Below are 18,111 nucleotides of genomic sequence, written 5' to 3' on the forward strand. Positions count from 1 at the left end.
TAGTTATTTCATACATTAATCATTGTAAAATCATCTATTCTTTATTATGTAAATGAGGCTGGTCACATGGTCAGAGGCAATGATGTCACCCCTGTTACCCCTCCCCTCTCCTCCCCCTGCTCATGTCTGTGTGTAATGTATAGTAAAGCATGGCTAGTGTGTGTGCTGCATCTGCTGACATGCTGCATCCTCCTAATACACAGAGACACAGACATCAGCTACACATGAATCTGACATGTTCTGCTGTAACATGGCTGCAGCCTGGAGCTGCTGTATCTCTCCTAAACACACACACAGGCTGCAGGGGGCGTGGCCACCAGCACCAGGAAGCACATCATTATACAGCCTCACTCCATTATACAGGCTGTCAGTCAAGCACTGGAGGTGTGGCTGTGCCTCCCACTCATGAATAGAGTGGACAGCTTGAATATGCTAATGCTTCATTGGACATTTCACAGGTCATTTGCATACAGCTTTAGGACCTCATTGCTTAGGTTTACAGGCATGTAGAGGGACAATAAAGGGATAGAGGCAATGCTCTCTAATGGCAGTTTATGAAAATATATTTAGTTTAGGGGGGTTATTTTGCATGACGGGTTCTCTTTAAGAGATTCTGCTTAGTTTGTAAAGAAACAGACTGGGAAGTGTCTTAGTAATAATCTTACTCCAGCCAGTATATAGCTAGTCAGCTCCTTCCCCTCTAGTATATAGCTAGTCAGCTCCTTCCCCTCTAGTATATAGCCAGCCAGCATTCCCCCCAGGATATAGCCAGCCAGCATTCCCCCAGGATATAGCCAGCCAGCATTCCCCCAGGATATAGCCAGCCAGCATTCCCCCAGGATATAGCCCCTGCAGTATCTAGCTTGCAAGCCCCTGCCCCCCAGTAAATAGCCTGCAAAAAAAAACTAAACAAAAACAGTGTACTCGCCTTCCCACAACCCCCCCCCCAGGTCCTCTCCTATTGATCGGTGCTCTGGTATCGGCTCCGTGTCCCCGAGCAGTCAGTCGCAGGCACCATGACGTCAGACGCTCACATCTTAGTCTCTGCCGATGCCGGGGACACAGAGCCGATATCAAAGCATCGATCGATAAAAGAGGACCTGTCGCGGGGCGTCGGAAGGTGAGTACACTTTCTTTCTTGACTCGAGTATAAGCAAAGTTAGTTTTTTTGCAGCACATTTTTTGTGCTAAAATACTTGGCTTATACTCGACTATATACGATGTTCTCTAAAATTAACTCTGTTTATGGTTAGAAACCAAAGTCCAGGGGCATCATTGATCTAAAATGGTAAATGTTTTCTATGAAAGGTGAAAGGTATTTGTGGTGAATACATTCCTATGTCTAGGGAATGAATAATTTTAGATTGTAATTGGAAACACTCGGTATACCGGCTTCGCTGCACAACCTTTTCACAGGAAATGTAAAAAAGTCTTACATGTCTCTGGGCTTTTTCCGGCTTTCATCCTGCTCTTTCAAATGTCTCCTCCTCTGTCTTGCAGACAAGCTTGTGGAAGGGGATGATGTTCCAGACTCTGATTCCTCTGAACTCTGACTTCCAGGGCCAAGTACGTCAAAGAGATGTTGCTCCACAGCAGTCCTGATTGTTCTCTCCAAGAGTCTGTGAAGAAGAGCAGCATGGAGGTATTGGAAGGGGCAAATTTAGAAACAAAGCTTTTGGTAGCATGAAAACATAAAGAGAACCAAATGCTTTATGGGGTACAAATCTAAGGAGCACAACAGAAATCATGAGGATGGAAGGAAGTCTGCCATAAGGAGAGATATAGAGGGGTTTCCAAAAAAGCAAACCCTCACCCCAAAGATCTTATATTGTTACTGTAGAGGGGCTGGTTTTCTGTAAATTATTTTAACAGATTGATAGAAATAAACTACAATGTTCTGCTTTTATACTAAGTAAAACTACAAACTTAGTACTCTACAAGTTGATGGGCAGAAGTTCATATGTTCGATTGTTAACATGGATACCATTAGGTACACAGAATGGAACTAGAAAACTATAAGTAAAGAAATAAGTTTGGGAAGCACTATAATAAAATAATAAAAGTGCAACCAAATAATACAATATACATAACATACTAACATCTGAAGAAAATGTATTTTGGTGTATAGACACAGCAGAGATGACAGACATGGATAACCATGGCCCCTGCTGTTACAGTATGCTTAGCTCTTCAGCACACAGACAGACAAAGCTTAGTGACTTACTCTCTACCAGCAGGGACGGTGTTGACTTGGGCCACGTGACCACTGCAGAAAGAAATAAAAAATAATAAAGTTGCTTTATGTGAAACAGTTCTGCCAAGTTGTTTACTCTAAAAAGTGGTGAAGAGAAAGGTGCCTTGTTTGCTTCCCCTATTCCAGGAGGTTTGCATCATCTCCAAAAGTGGATTAAAACGTGATCCTCTGTCAAGATCTAATCCCCCACACACGCACCATGCGCACTGCTTTTATATTGAAGTCATCCCTATGCTGGCATAATGAGATTGACTCCAGGGCAGTGTATGAGCCTGTCATTCCAAAACAATGCATCAATGCACAGATATCTTTCTACCTGGCTGCTTCTAGTTTTTCTCTTGGGATAATACAGGAGGAGCTTGCACACACAGATGTACAATGAGACAGGGAGAAATAAACATATTGAATACAATTTGACAGAATTACAGTGACTTATGATCATTATATATATTATATACATTTGTTGAAAGTTTATGGATTCAACAAAACCCAGAAAAGTTCTGAAACTGCTCACTAGATATTCTTGGTGTTCATTGCCATCAACTTATCTAATATAAATCAAAGAAAATAAAAATTGTATCCCATGTAAATACCTGATCACATAAAGAAAACACAAAAGACAACACAAATTGGTTAGCTGCGTTCCTGCATTAGCTGGAAGAATTGTGTCTATTCTCCTGGGAGTGTTCAGCTCCCTTCAGCAAATCCCATGTAACTTTAACACTATTATTAAGGTTGATGTAAAATTACCTTATACTAAACACACACAAGATCCATTTATCAAAACACATCTACGAATTATACAAGTCCGACTTACCAAAAGCTGAACCTCACGCATAAAACACCCAATAAAGCAAGCAGCAACTATATAGCACAAATTCATTACTTTAGCAATGTGTTAAGTTAATAATTTACTATACATGTAATAAGTGAATGAGGATAATACAGTGAGCCGTAACTCAGATAAGGAGGTCAAAAACACAAGGTGCTACTTGCAATGTAACATGCTTCAAGTATTCTGTACATGTAGGGCTGAAATTTCCCTCATGCAAACATACACAAACAATGCATCCCATCATTATATTGGCACTTGGGCTATGTTCACATCATGTGCTTGCATAAGGACAAAGTGTTTTTTTTTTTCACGGAATAGATTGAAGACGCTAAAAAAAACCCCCTTTATTAATATTGTTTCAAAATACCAAAATAATCTCGTAAAAGGATCAAAAAAACAAATGGCACTTGAATGAGAACCTTAGACTAACTTCACATTGGTCTTTCCTTTATGACTGTATATGTAATATCCAGTACACACTAGTGTAGGCTGACTGATACTGCTAACTACTAATATAGGCCAATAAATAGATGGAGACTATTCTAGTCTATAGACCCTGATAACGACCCAACTTCAGGTCAGACTAGATTGAGCTATCAGTGTATGACAAAAGGCACAGAGACCAAATATTTTTTGGCTGGGATTAAAATAATAAAATATACAGTTCCGACTTACATACAAATTCTGTAGAACGAACCTACAGAATCTATCCTGTACGTAACCCGGGGACTGCCTCAGGTACAAGATAGGTTCCGTAGGTTTGTTTGAAGTTGAATTTGTATGCAAGTTGAAACTGTATATTTTACAATTGAAGTTCCAGACAAAACATTTTTTTGCCCCAGTGACAATTCGAGTTTCAAAATTTTTTGCTGTAATTGGACCAAGGATTATCAACAAAGCTTCATTACAGACACCTTACAGCTGTTTATTGCAGTCTAGGACTATAGTAAAGCATTCAGAGAGCTTCACCAGAGGTCACAGTGGGCAGAGGGGTCCATCTTTAACTAGGGGTAAGTCGGGTGTCCTTAACTAGGGGACCGCCTGTATATTGTCCTGTGATGTGCTATTTGGGGCACGTCAATGATACAGCCAATCACAGACCAACCAAAAAGGGGACAGGGCTTTAAAGTCACAGTTTAATTTGTTTTTCTTTTTATGACATCGAGACCTTCACTTGATAGGATAGTTTTATTAATCACATATAGAAAAAATTTTAATCATAAAAATGAAAATAAGTTGAAACATTTAACAAAATATGTTATAAATATGTACAGCATTATTCCATTACCCTTTCCCAAGTGTATTACAGATGCAGAGGGCGCAGGTACTTCTGCAAAGTGAAAGCCTTTCCTGCAGCTGCTTCTACATTCTGCCTTCAGCACAGGAGAGTCTCCCCTTTAATATGATCTACAGATTATGTATGGATGCTTAACGGAACCAGAGATATTGACTATTAAATCTACAATTGGAAATAGAAAGCTGTACATAAAAATCGAAATATCTAAGTAAAACTTTAAGAGTGGATATCTCTGGTTCTGTGAAGCATCCATACACAATCCATAAGATATATTACATGGGACAAAGCATTGTGTTTCTAGGGAACAGGGTTCAGGAGACATAGCTGTTTGAAGTTGGCCACTGTCATGACGTTTATAAATGTCCTTTCTGCATGGGGCATGTCCAAATAGGATGTATATAGCCCTATGGCAGTCGGAAGAGGTTAATTATATAAATCTGGAAAACCTATGGTCTCATCTCATAACACAAGACCCCAAACTCCAGGATAATAAGCTGGATACATATGCTACACATGCCATATGTTATGCTGACCAGATAGCAGTATAACTTTTCATAGAAATTATTCTAGATAATATAGAAATTTTTTATTCTAGTGTGTTTGCAGCGTTGTGCATGTGAAGCAAGAATACAAAGAGCATCTGTAACTTGATCAAATCTGATTAATGGTTTAGTTTTACCCCAATAAATAAGGAGATTTAAATGCTATAGTGTTGGCACAAGAACCAGAAATAGCTAGTGACTACATTCATTCTACATGAAGGACATTATTGTGTTGCATTTATGCTATGTTATGAAGAAAAACCCTTCTCGTGTCCGGCAATTTGTATTCATACAAGGGCAAGTCACTTTTTATGGTTTAACAATAACACTATCTTGCGAGCATTGTTGCTTTTAACTACATTAGCATAGCGCTTCATTGTAAGCTTTAATTAGGCCAGTGTCACATTAGTTCGTTATCACGGATGTGAGAAGTGCTGCGCCACGGACTAATCATTCTGCTGGGGACTGAACTCTGTGCTTTATATTGATATATGATGCACAGAGTGTTTACAATGTGTTAACATTTTGTTTGGATCATGTTAACATCGTCTCAGACTGGCAAGACAGCCTGACCAACTAATGTGTATTTAGGCTGATATTAGTTTCCCAGCTTATTACTCTCTCCCCAATAAGAATACATGAATCCAAGGATGAAGACAGATTACATGTGTATATGAAGGTCAGAAGGAAAAGCTGTCAGTTGATATGCAAGGCAAACATAAAATTTATCACAGAGATAACACATAAGATACCATTGACCATAACTGCTATTTTCCTTGACTCCCTTGAATCTAGACAGTTCTCTAAGCATGGAATGATCCCCACACCATCTGCAATAAACACTGCATGGTAGCATTGGGTAAGGAGCTTTTGGGTAAACAGTTGCATGTGTATTGCCAACTTTTCTTCCCCAGAGCAGATTTGTACATCCTAAAAATAATCGACATTCAAAATCTATGGGGTAGAGTTTGTAGATTTTTTTTCTGTCTTTGACCAATGGCATTTGCAGTTTATCAGTAAAATAAGAACATCCACATAAGCAAAGTTGCATTTTAACTTTTATGTATAATCAACGTTTATTAGACAAGACAAAATATATAACAGTACAATACAATGAGAAAATGACTGTACAAGGCAGATCACGCAGGATCAAAAATGTTGAGAACATTTGGTCATGGTAAATTGTAAATTAGGGGTTGGAACTAATTTGTATTACATTGAATAAGAAGCCCCAAGGTGCTGTCTTGTACAGAATAACTATTACAATATGGCCAACATGGCCGCATAAAGAAAAAGGGGATATAAACTAACAAACATATACATATAATAGGAGAAAAAAGGAAACGAGAAGGAGAGGGGGGGGGGGGAAAGGAGTGTGAAAAGGAGGGGATACGTACAAGGGGTGGAGGACCTGTAAGACCGGGTTCCAGCGAATAGGGGAGGGCTGTGGCATGTGCCTGCTTATGATAGAAGATCGTGAAGTTCCTGAGAATTCGAGAATGTATCCCATGGGATCCAGGCTGTGTTCGCCTTGCCCGGATCTGCTGAGTCATTAGCTACCAACTCCTCCATTCTACGAATAAACCCAAGCTCTTGGATCCATTCAACTATTGTGGGAGGATGTGGGCTCTTCCAATGTCTGGGAATTACTGTACAAGCTGCGGTTAAAAAGTGACGAAGGAGGCCCTTCTTGATGGTAGAGATAGTACCGGGTATAATCGATAATAAAGCTAACTGAGGAGAGGGAGTAGCACTTTTACCAGTAACCTGATGGTAGACGTCAAAGACTTTATTCCAGAACGGCTGGAGGATCGGACAGCTCCACCATATATGGAGCAAAGTACCCACTTCCGCACCGCATCGCCAGCACACGTCTGAAACCTCGGGGAAAATTCTATGAAGCCATGAGGGACATCTGTACCACCTGGAGAGTATTTTATAGTTCTTTTCCTGAGCACTACAGGGAAGTGGCATTTTGTGCGAGAATAGAAAGGCCTTATCCAGTTCCTCGTCTGTTAGTTCTATAGAGAGAGCTGTCTCCCATGCTCCAATGTAATTTGGCCTACCTGGAGTGGCATCCTCCAGCAACAGGCCATATATGGTTGAAAGAGCATGAGCTGGTGGGGAGGACAGTCTGAACAATGCTTCTAGGGCCGTGGGAGACGACCCGAACGCAGTACGATGAGGGTCAGCTGTTATGTAAGATGCTAGTTGTCTATGGTTCTAGCCATGATAGTGAAATATCAGGGTGGGAGGCCCTCATGGTCTCCATAGTGGGGATGGTCCCATCAACCACAATCTGGCCCAGACAGGTGTCAGAAGAAGCCTCCCAACAGAGGAATCGCTGTCTACCCACGCCAGGTGGGAATGCAGGATTATGAAATAGAGGAGTCAAAGGGCCCCCCATCCTGAGTAATGTATTCTTGCTCAACAGTCCGTCCCACGTGAAGAAGAATTATGGGGAGAATTGTGAGTGAGCGAGGTCCGGCGGCCTAGAATTAACGGGGATCCAGGGAAGGTAGCGTAGCATAGGGGATACCAAGTCGCGTTCCAGCCGGGCCCACTGTTTAGTCTCTGTATTGTAGGTCCAGTCTACCAGCCGCTGGACGATGGCTGCTGTATGATATAGTCGTGGATCAGGGAGTCCCACCCTCCCCCCCCTAGCTTTTGTACGGGACAGCACAGAAAAGCTAATGCGACTAGAACCTCCTCCCCAGATAAACCTCCGAAAAGGCATTTTAACTTTTATAATGTGTAACAAAAAGACTCAACACAGTACATATTTAACCCTAAGTCATACATTGCTGTGGAATAAGCCTAATTATGAGCTTTAGTAGTATTAGAACACATTGTATTCTAATAGATATAGGAAAATACCCAAATGCATTTTATAAGGTTCCTTTTACCATAACCTTCTAAAAGTTAAACATTTTCCAAACACTTATTCATTTTGGAGCCAAAAGGTCGTTAGACCTAATGAGACACATTATTACAATGGAAGAGCCTCATTCCTGATTAATAATTCACCATTAATAAAACTACATGTGCCTTCACAGAAAATGTGCCTCTACTGTATTCTGCATCTTACCTGTCCTTTCTGAACCACATAAAATATCATTAGCGAATACTGATTTAGTAATGTACAAGAAGCAGAAAAAAGCCTCTTAAACCGGGTCACCTATACTTGCATTACTAATGTGTAGGGACACTGCCTGGTACAATCAGCATTAGTGAGGCAGTGTCGGTATGCACCAACTGATAGTATTATCATTATTTATTTATAGAGCACCATTAATTCCATGGGGCTGTACAATCATAAGAGGTTCACATGTAATACATTAAGAACAAATACAAGTACAACTACAAAACTTCAGTGATCAATAGAAAAGCGGGAAGAGGACCCTGCCCGTGAAGGCTCACAATCTATGTGGGAGGGTAGATGGAGACACGAGGTGAGGGAGCAGAGCAGTAACTGCCATTTGTTGATATGTTTACTCTAAATAACAAGGGAAAGAAACATCAAAGAATGTAAGAAAAGATGCTCCAAAATTGCCGCAGGCCTGCTTTAATTTCTCTTCTGGGAAACTTGCTGTTGAAAACTTCCAGGGCCGTGACTAAAGGGGTAGCAGCCACTGCAGGTGCTAAGGGGCCAGGGCCAGTTTTAGACAAAGTGGGGTCCTGGCAAAGCTAAAAATGGGGCCTCAAAATAAAACTATTTTATGAAGAGTCACATTCAATAACATTGCTCCCTTCAGCAGTGACAATAAAACACTTTGTAGTTTACAAACAGTAGTATGGTAAGGCAATGTGTAATATGGGACTGCAGGAGAATTTCATAGTAGATAGACAGATGATCAGTAAATTCATGATAGAAGATATATCATTTTTAAAATGATATAGGTTTATAGATATATTTATAGATGCATAAATATAAAGCAGATTATATATAGATAGATTTATGATATATAGATAAAGTAGAAGAAATAAAAGACTGATTGATTGATAGATGAATAGATAGGAAGTAGATAGGTAAACAAGAGACAAATCTAGAAAGATATATACTATAAAGTATACTATATGTATATGTGTGTATATGCTGTATGTATATGTAAGTATGTAAATGTGTGTATATACGAGTGTATAAATGTAAGTGATTGTAACTCACATGTGTGAGTGTACACACATATATATATATTTCTTAAGGAGGAAGGAGGGCATCATTCATAAGTCTGCTATAGAGCCCTAGTAACACCCTTGGTTTCTTATACAGATTATGGCTAGCTCCAAACGATCTACAAATTTTTATCAGGGGGAGTGTCTTTTTTTCAAAAATTTCAGAAAACATCAAGTCTATACATACAGAATCCCTCGATACTTTCCTCTAGAAGCAGTTGCAAATCAGGCAACTGCTATTCAACCATGCCTAATACAAACAGGACTTGAAAATAAAGTGTTTTCCATAATAACTAGATTGCCTCTTCAAAACAAAAACATAAAACAGTGTTAAAAAGGGCTTTCAGGTTTTCCAATACTTTTGTTGTTAAAAGCAGTGCACATGAATAATTACAGTACCATAGATTTACTAGAATGTAAAGGGTCCCGCTGTATTATAAATGTAGATCCCTACTTTTATACAACATAGTAATTGACCTGTAATATGAGGCTTCATTAAATAAAAAAAACAAAGAACAGTGGCATTGGTAAACAAGAACGATAGAAACGAGCCAAATCATCTTTGGAAATTATTAACCAAACCCTACGTGAGTGGCCAAAAACGATAAAGACTAGAAACAAACCATGCTCCTCAAAACCTATCTGGCAGCAGTGTACACAGTATGTTAATAAGACAACGTAAACTCATTTGGAGAAGTTTATCTTCCTTCCGCATATTGACAAAAAGCAAAATATAAATCACAAAAAAAATACAATGAATAACCCAAAAGGTGACATTTAATCATCTCCAATAGTGACAAGTGCATAAAGGTCTAGGCATTGTGCCCAGTATAGGGCAGTTTTTTAAAACTTGAGTAGCGTTCCTCATCCATGTACTCACACCTCAACAGAACTTGTAAAGGTAATCAGCCACATCCCTGCACTCATCGTGCGCTCCCTATAGCCATACTCAGCCCCTTCCGTGGGACTCCCTCATATGGCTACCATAAGGGACCATTCATTATAATGTAAATGGCACCAGCATATGCTGCAGTGATGTAACAGGCAGCACAAAGCAGGAGTTCTGACGCATGCACAAGATTTGCAGGGAGACGGCTGAAGTCACCGGCTGTCTGCGTAGAGCAAGGCGGGACGGAGCGGTGAATATTGAGTGCCCAGGGGGCATGAACAATTAGTGAATGATGGAGCCATGAGGCCGTCTCATTTACATATCTAAAATAAAGTTGTTTTCTCAGGAATTCTGCAGCCCTGGAACCAACGAAAGAAAGTGCCATCATCCCCTAAAGGTAAAGAGCATCCTTAAGAGTGCCATCTACTATCAATAATCGGATGGTAGATGTCGTTTAAGTTACTAAAACACGAAGGTAGAGATGAGGAATTATAGAATTATAAAGAGAAAAATAAATTCTGTAAAAAACAGATAGCAGCAAGAATAAAAACTTGCCTTGAGGTCATGTAAAATAGATTCATGTGTTAAATGATAAATTTATTGGTAAAACTGATGGATCAATGCCAGTAGTCTGCTGCTAAGGCAAATAAAAGAGGCATAGATCAGGGGTCCCCAAACTTTTAGCATAGGGGGCCGTTCACTGTCCCTCTCAGACCATTGGAGGGCCGGATAAATAGCGGTACATTTGACCACATCCGTAATACACTGGGCCACCCCTCAATTAATTATTTAAAATACTGCACCCCCTTGTGAACTATTTTATATATTGGCCAATTAATTAATTCATTGTGTCAATTAATTATTAAATATACTGGGACACCTCTCCATTAATTATTTCCCATGCTGCCCCCGCCCCATTAATTACCAGACTGTCTCCCACCATTAATTATTTTATATGTCCCCCGCCACCATTAGTTATTTTATATACCCCCCCACCATTAGTTGTTTTATATGCCCCCCCATTAGTTATTTTATATACCCCCCCACTATTAGTTCTTTTATATGTCCCCCCCACCATTAGTTGTTTTATATGTTCCCCCTCACCATTAGTTATTTTATATACCCCCCACTATTAGTTGTTTTATATGTCCCCCCACCATTAGTTGTTTTATATGTCCCCCCACCATTAGTTGTATTATATGTCCCCCCACCATTAGTTGTTTTATATGTCCCCCCGCATCATTAGTTGTTTTATATGTGTCCCCCCCCCCCACCATTAGTGATTTTATATGCCCCCCCAGTAGTTATTTTATATACCCCCCACTATTGGTTGTTTTATATGTCCCCCCCACCATTAGTGATTTTATATACCCCCCACCTTTTTTTTATGTTGCTCCTATAATGCATTGTTTCATATATTAGGGTCCCCTGGCCGGCACAATAATTTTATTTTAAAAAAATAAAAAATCCTACACTTACCTCTGGCCTCCGCGTCTTCTTTCTTCTTGCGGCTGTTGGACAGAAAAAGGTGCGCAGCCGCGTGATGACGTCATCACGCGGCCGCGCATGCGGGTTCAAAGAGCGATGTGCGCCGGGGTGGTTTTCCGGCCACATCGCTCCACCTGCAATAATAGTGCTCGAGCGGCCGGAAACGGCCGCATCGAGCACTATACAGTGACGGGCAGGAGCTTCCTGTCCGGATGGAGGGAAGCCCCTGCCTGACTGCCGGTGGCCGCGGCCGGATGTGATGGGGGCCGCAAAGAAACGGTCCGCGGGCCGCATGTGGCCCGCGGGCCGTAGTTTGGGGACCCCTGGCATAGATTCTCATGAAGACGGGTTTTGCCTTATACAAATCACTGGTCAGACCACACATGGAGTATTGTGTACAGTTTTAGGGACCAGTGTATAAAAAGGACAGTAGAACCCCGCCTATTTCTTTTGATAGATCAGAGTCTCTTCAAATCTTAGCCTGAGCAAACAGGAAGTAGTCTCCCTGTCCCTCTCACTGCATGGTGTATTTAGCAGCGAGCAATGTGTAGGAAACTGCAGATCTTATCACCCTGTGATGAGCAGTGCCAAGTGCCGGTGGGCAGAGCAAGCATAGAGAGAAAAAAAAAAAAAAAAAAGGAAGAAAAAGTTTGGGGAGCGCTTTTACTGATAAAAGTAGGCAGATTTAAGCTGGGGTGCCTGCACTGCATTTTTCAACAAAGGCACAGTGGGGGAGGGGAAAGGGTGAGTAAGGTTTATTGTGCCTGCTCTTAATGACAGGTTCCCTTTAAGAGCTAGCCAAGGTTCCTTGAATGTCATCTACTAAAGAGAATAGAGTCGGCAATGATGTGTATCCTGTTTCGAGCACCTATGACAACTACATCTGAGAATGTCCTTACATAAAGGACTAATGATAACATTTATATGCAGTTATACAAGAAGGCATTTCATGACATCAGAATACATGCTGGGCATGTATCTTATGTCTCATACCTAAGCAGCCACATTTCTGAAGGGTCGCACCCACATAAAGTTAATCAGTCATTCACATAACTGCATTAATCCTGTTAGGTCACTATCCATTACAAGATTTAGAGAACCACCACAAAATGTTAGTTCTACACTTTTGCACATATAGGATACAAAAGCAAACTAAATGGCAAATCACATTTACTAAATAATTTTCATCTACAGCATGGATAAATGGGTAATCCCTAAGTTATACCAGCGCTACACGACCATGCTCCACCTGTGAAAATTGGATCATCCAATGGCCAGACAGCACACAGTGCTTAGGACAAGACTCCTTGCATCATAATGAAATATGATGCAAGGAGTCCCTCCTTGTCGGTAATTATAGTAGCCTCCTGCCAGTCACTATAGACAACTTGTATTAAAGTTAGCAGAAGAAGGACACATGCCTTTGAGTCCAGAGTCTGAATCCAACAAGACAATCTTTAGGTCAAATTTTCCTATATTTGTCCGCACAGTAAAAAAAAAAAAAAAAAAAAAAAAAACTCCTTTCTCCAACAATTGAGAAAAATTCAAATCAAGGTGTGATTTATTGTGGCGACGTTTCGGTGTTCATCGCCACAATAAATCACACCTTGATTCGAACTTTTCTAGTATGTGCATGTTAGATATGGCAGATAGACTGTTACCCAATATTGTGAATTGATACATGGTGTGACTTGCACAGAGGGAAATTAATACATTTTGACACACTACTCAAAGGTTAGTTGTATGGCTGGGGTTAAACCACGTTTTTTGTATACAGTACACCAATTGTTGGGAATAAGTTGGGAAAGCACCCGACATATACGCTTAGCGTATACATTGACAAATAGTGGCAGACGGAGGCATAGTTGTTGCCTCCTTCTAGCCACTATACCTCCCATAATTAAAAATATGCAGGATGTATAAACATAGTAAGCTACGTAATTTCATCCTGCAGCCTCTGCCTGAGCGACGTGTGCACAATGGATGGATATGGGTAGCGGATACAGCGTATTGCATCTCTCCCCACAGCCCAGCCGAGGGAGGGATGACGCAGTTATTTCACTGTCCATATTAGGACAATGATATCACTGGGGAAACACCCTGTTCATTGGCAGCAGCCAATCGCTGGCTGCTGCCGATTGACACTCCTCCCCCTGCATCCAAGGGGTATAAGGATACCTAGGAATCCTCCTGACGTGTCTTTACAACATATGGCAAAAAACGCTATGTGAACCCAGCCTTACAAACTCTAAAATTTCACAGAAAAAAGTAGTACATGCCATCCTTCCTATAAATATGGAGGACACTATGATAGAACTCAGATGTTCTCCATTACAGAACTGTGTGAGCTGGGGGGGGGGGGTACCAATCATCTGACAGATCCAGTTCTCTGTGTTTTTTTTATTTTTCTACTCTTATGACTATAACATTTATAAAAAAAAACCACTTCACTCTTACCTCATAAAGAAAGGAGACATCGGCCGTTCATCTTCTTGAGAGCTGTAGAGACAAAAAAACAAACAAATATTTGCATGGTTTACTTGAAGGTATAGAGGGAGAAAACATGGTATAAAATGAATTTTAGTTACAAATTGTTCTAAATGACCTAGAAGGGTGTACATAAAGCACAGGATGCCACCTACTGGTGGAGTAGCTTGGCTAGCATCAGATTTCACAGAATGGAAAGAAAAAACACAGGAAAAGTGCTTGGGGACCAAACCTCCAAAACAGAGACAGTATAAGGAAAAAAATATGCAGAGCACTATCCTAGTGTAGCAAGTCAACCATAGCTGTATAATCAAGTGTGATAGATTTAACTTTCACCTTATTGCGCCAAATAAGTGCCTGTAATACATTATAGCTGTTTGCTCCATTGTGAAAAGATGCTATCCATATAGATTTAAAAGACCCAGTGATAGATGGGAAGAGTAGATGTCACCGCTGCCTGACCAAGGCTCAGTCCCTCAGCCGCAACGCGATGCCAACATTTGACAAATTGATTTTATGAGATTATATTCTTGAGAATTATAACCCGATGACTGGATGCAGGGGCGCTAGTGATATCTACTCTTCCCATCTACCATTAACTCTATACAAAAGGGAAAAGAAATGTACATAGGGCATGTGTATTCCCAGTGAAGTGTGATGGGGGGGTGATTGGACAAGGATATTGAATTAAGGTGTTGTTTCACAATGTGTGTACATCAGTATTGCTATACATGATTACTAGAAGATGTATACACTTCATTGATTGATATTAGTGCCCACAAGCATGAGGCATGCATTTGTACAGACACAATACACAAACCCAATTATTGTCACATGCCTGGGCATGAGAAGTTACGCAAGAGAACAAGTTCATGTAACATCCAAGAGATGATTCATTGTCATTGTTAAGGCATTCTGATCATAAGGGTATGAATGTAAAGCCAAGCACAGAAAAACAGCGGGAGGATACAAAAGAGCAGTACAATTCTAATAGACCTGCATTACATAACACTAGAAAGTCATACATACACATGGGCATGTATCCAGGAGCTGTGCTATTCCCATGCTATCACTAGCCTAAATAACACAAGTGTTGTGGTCTAAGAATACAGCAGCTGTTCTCTACAGCAGGCACCAAACAACCAAGGTCACTTTTATAGCTCAGGACATGGAATAATAAGTCATAGCAACTGCTCTCACATACACCACCCACATCTCCTGTCTATAAGAGAATTCTTATGAATAACAAACAATAGGACCCAAGAACACTTCTAATAAACTGTTATTTTACAACCATGTGTAGTTGGGACGGACCATTGTGTAGCTTAACAGCAGGTTATTTTAGCTCACGATCCTGGAATCTAAAAAGAGTCTGTGCATCTGCTAGGGTAATAGAGCTGTGGAATGTAACGGAGAAGGGAATCGTATACAAGTGTTTAGAGTACACGTACTGCAAGCTGTCTGCTCCTAACTTTTAAACACATCAGAAAATAAACAAAAATAAAAAAAAAACATTTCAAGAACCAATTTAAACAAATGCAAATTGATTTAATGGTAGGAATAAGCTTTCCATGTCACTATTTTTAATTAAAATTAATATTCCAGCCCTATATTAATGTACAATTAAAATTATTTCAATGTTTCAGAATATCACATTAATTGTCCTTAATGTATAAATATTGGAAACTTGCAGAAATGACTGCACACACATATCCTGGGATTTCTGCACAATCCCTGTTCCTCCGTGGCAGCTAACAGTACAACATTCAATATGGCACACACAACAATAGGGATACAACATACGCAGCGGTCTATGCCATGGAATGGATGAATGCACAAGTTCAGGAGTGCAGCAGTACCAATATTTTTCAGAAGTATGGGATCTGTCTTCATTTCTAATGCATTGAGTAAAACTCACCCCATACGCATGTGCACTTTGAACAACAAGGTAATGTAACGACATGTGATTTGCGTTTTTAGAAAGCTTTTTGTGTTCAAGGAGGAGCTTCATCTATTGCGCTTGCAATGTGCTTCAAGTACAATGCATGAATGCAGCCCAATTGTACCCTTAATAAAGGGGTTTATTAGCTTAATATGTAAAACTTGATTCTTCTATAACATTTATAATCCCTTCTCTATTACAACCTTTCCAGGCTAACATTTGTCTACTGCTATACTTATATCCTGTACACTCCTATATTTTATTAGGTTTTTCTTTTCCTTTTTTATTAAGTTCAGCATAACTTTGTATAGTACAGTACTTTAATGCTCTATATGCTAGTGTTAGTTTGACTAGTTTTCACCAGACATTATAGGACACATACCACATCAACAAACTTTGAAAAATGTCTTGTGTTCACTTGACCTATTGATTTATACAGAGGATCTAAGAAAAGTACTGTTTTTATCCCTTTCACTTTGCCCATCATAGGACTTCCCGATGAAATAAGAAGTCCTAAGAGGTATTCACAGGACATATCAATTCAGGGGACATCAATACTTCACATATAAAAAGAAATGCCCATCCTTTGATAAGATGGAATAAGGTCAATGCACTTGGCATTGTTTAAGCATTATGCTGGAGGGAAGGAACACAGTGAACACATAGTACAATCTCCACCCATGCTATTAATCCACATCCACTTCTTCCCAGGCAAAAACACTTGTTACTAGGTCAGTAAGAGATATATTCTGTTTTGTCATTTTTTTTACACTTACATAGTAGTTCGAACTTTAAAGGGAACCTGTCACATCACTAACCCCTTTAAAACCACCCATAGTATCTTATTGTAGCATTTGTAAGTGTTCCTGACATGCTTTTAATTCCTGGCTAAGAGGCAGTCAAGCTACCCCACCACCTGACCGCTGTGTGCTCTGCCTACACCAGCACCTGCCGGCATCTGGCACTACCCAGTACTGCCTCCACTCACCAATGTCACTCTCCGGCTCAGTCATTCCCAGGCTGTTCGGAGATCTTGTGCACTGCACATGGACTGGGTTTCCAAACAGCCGTTGAGAGTGGGGAGTGAAGGAGCTGCCCCACCTGCTTGACTGCCTCCTAGCCAGGAATACAAGTACTACCACTACTATTACTGTGGTAAGTGATAAAAGCATATCAGGAAGACTTACAAATGCTACAATAAAGATACTGTTGGTAGTTTTATATGGGTTAATGACATGACAAGTTCCCTTTAAGTAAAACAAAAAATACTGTAATACTCCATATGTCTACAGATAAACACCTGATGTTCTGTGCAATGTACAGTAATAGGACACTGAACTAGTAGTATGTTACATCAATGCCTTACAGTTTCTAGCCAGATAATGCATTTAAGTGTGAAATAAATCTAAATATTAATTTAACACCGTGTGCAGGTGTAATCTGTCACTTTTGTACTTCTCACAACGTCAGCATTTACATAGAATTGTTTTAGCATATTTTTCCCAACTGTGAAGAAGAGAATTCAAAATCACAAATATGGCCGACCTTCCAGTGTTCAAGATCATAAGCAAGGAGGCACAACAATGTACAAAAGGCAACCTGAGCTCAACAGGCCATAACAAAAAATGGATGTTAACATCATTTTTCACAGTCTATTGGCATCTGATGTCACAGATCCTCATAAACTATAATTTAGGAGTAATGCATGAAGAAAACTGTTCAGACAACTTTATTCAGTTAGAAAAAAATAAAAATGATATAAAGAAATAAAGAATTAAGATGTGGTGGTTTTTCACTTAGAAACATACATGTGAATGCTGCAGCCAGTCATTAGCAGTAGTAACCAATGCCATGACAAAATATCATGAAAGCAGGATGTACAGTGGAACGGCAAAAATAACAGCGCTGGGAAATTAACAAGGTATGTCTATTTTTATTATTATTTTTTTAACAATGTATGCTTTAAAAAAATATGCAATTGCTGTAACTTAAAGTACATTTTCCTTTAGTAAAGCAAAGTTAAGGGTTCTGCTAAATATATATTTATTAAATGTCTTCATTATTTTCTAGAATTTCAAGTTAAAATACTCTGGAAACGGACTGGATTTTCAAAAGTTCAAATGTCTTTAGCTAAAAGAGGTTGTCAGGACTTTGAAAAACATGTCTGCCAGGAATTGTGTAGCCCCCCACACCACTTTTTGCAT

At 39.9% G+C, this 18,111-nt stretch overlaps 1 protein-coding gene across 8 annotated transcripts in view; it reads right to left on the reverse strand.

Annotated features, from left to right (window-relative positions):
• Positions 1–18,111, reverse strand: part of FAM13A (family with sequence similarity 13 member A) — a 161,615-nt gene that overhangs the window by 33,687 nt on the left and 109,817 nt on the right. For all 8 annotated transcript variants that reach the window (XM_072117632.1, XM_072117668.1, XM_072117624.1 and 5 more), the window contains 3 exons: positions 13,936–13,977; positions 2,225–2,266; positions 1,437–1,619 (listed from right to left, as the gene is read on the reverse strand). In XM_072117632.1, the coding sequence (XP_071973733.1) occupies positions 1,437–1,619; positions 2,225–2,266; positions 13,936–13,977 (267 nt within the window). The remainder of the gene's footprint in view (positions 1–1,436; positions 1,620–2,224; positions 2,267–13,935; positions 13,978–18,111) is intronic.

This window comes from Engystomops pustulosus, chromosome 1 (genome assembly GCF_040894005.1).
Source record: "Engystomops pustulosus chromosome 1, aEngPut4.maternal, whole genome shotgun sequence".
Classification (NCBI taxonomy): domain Eukaryota; kingdom Metazoa; phylum Chordata; class Amphibia; order Anura; family Leptodactylidae; genus Engystomops; species Engystomops pustulosus.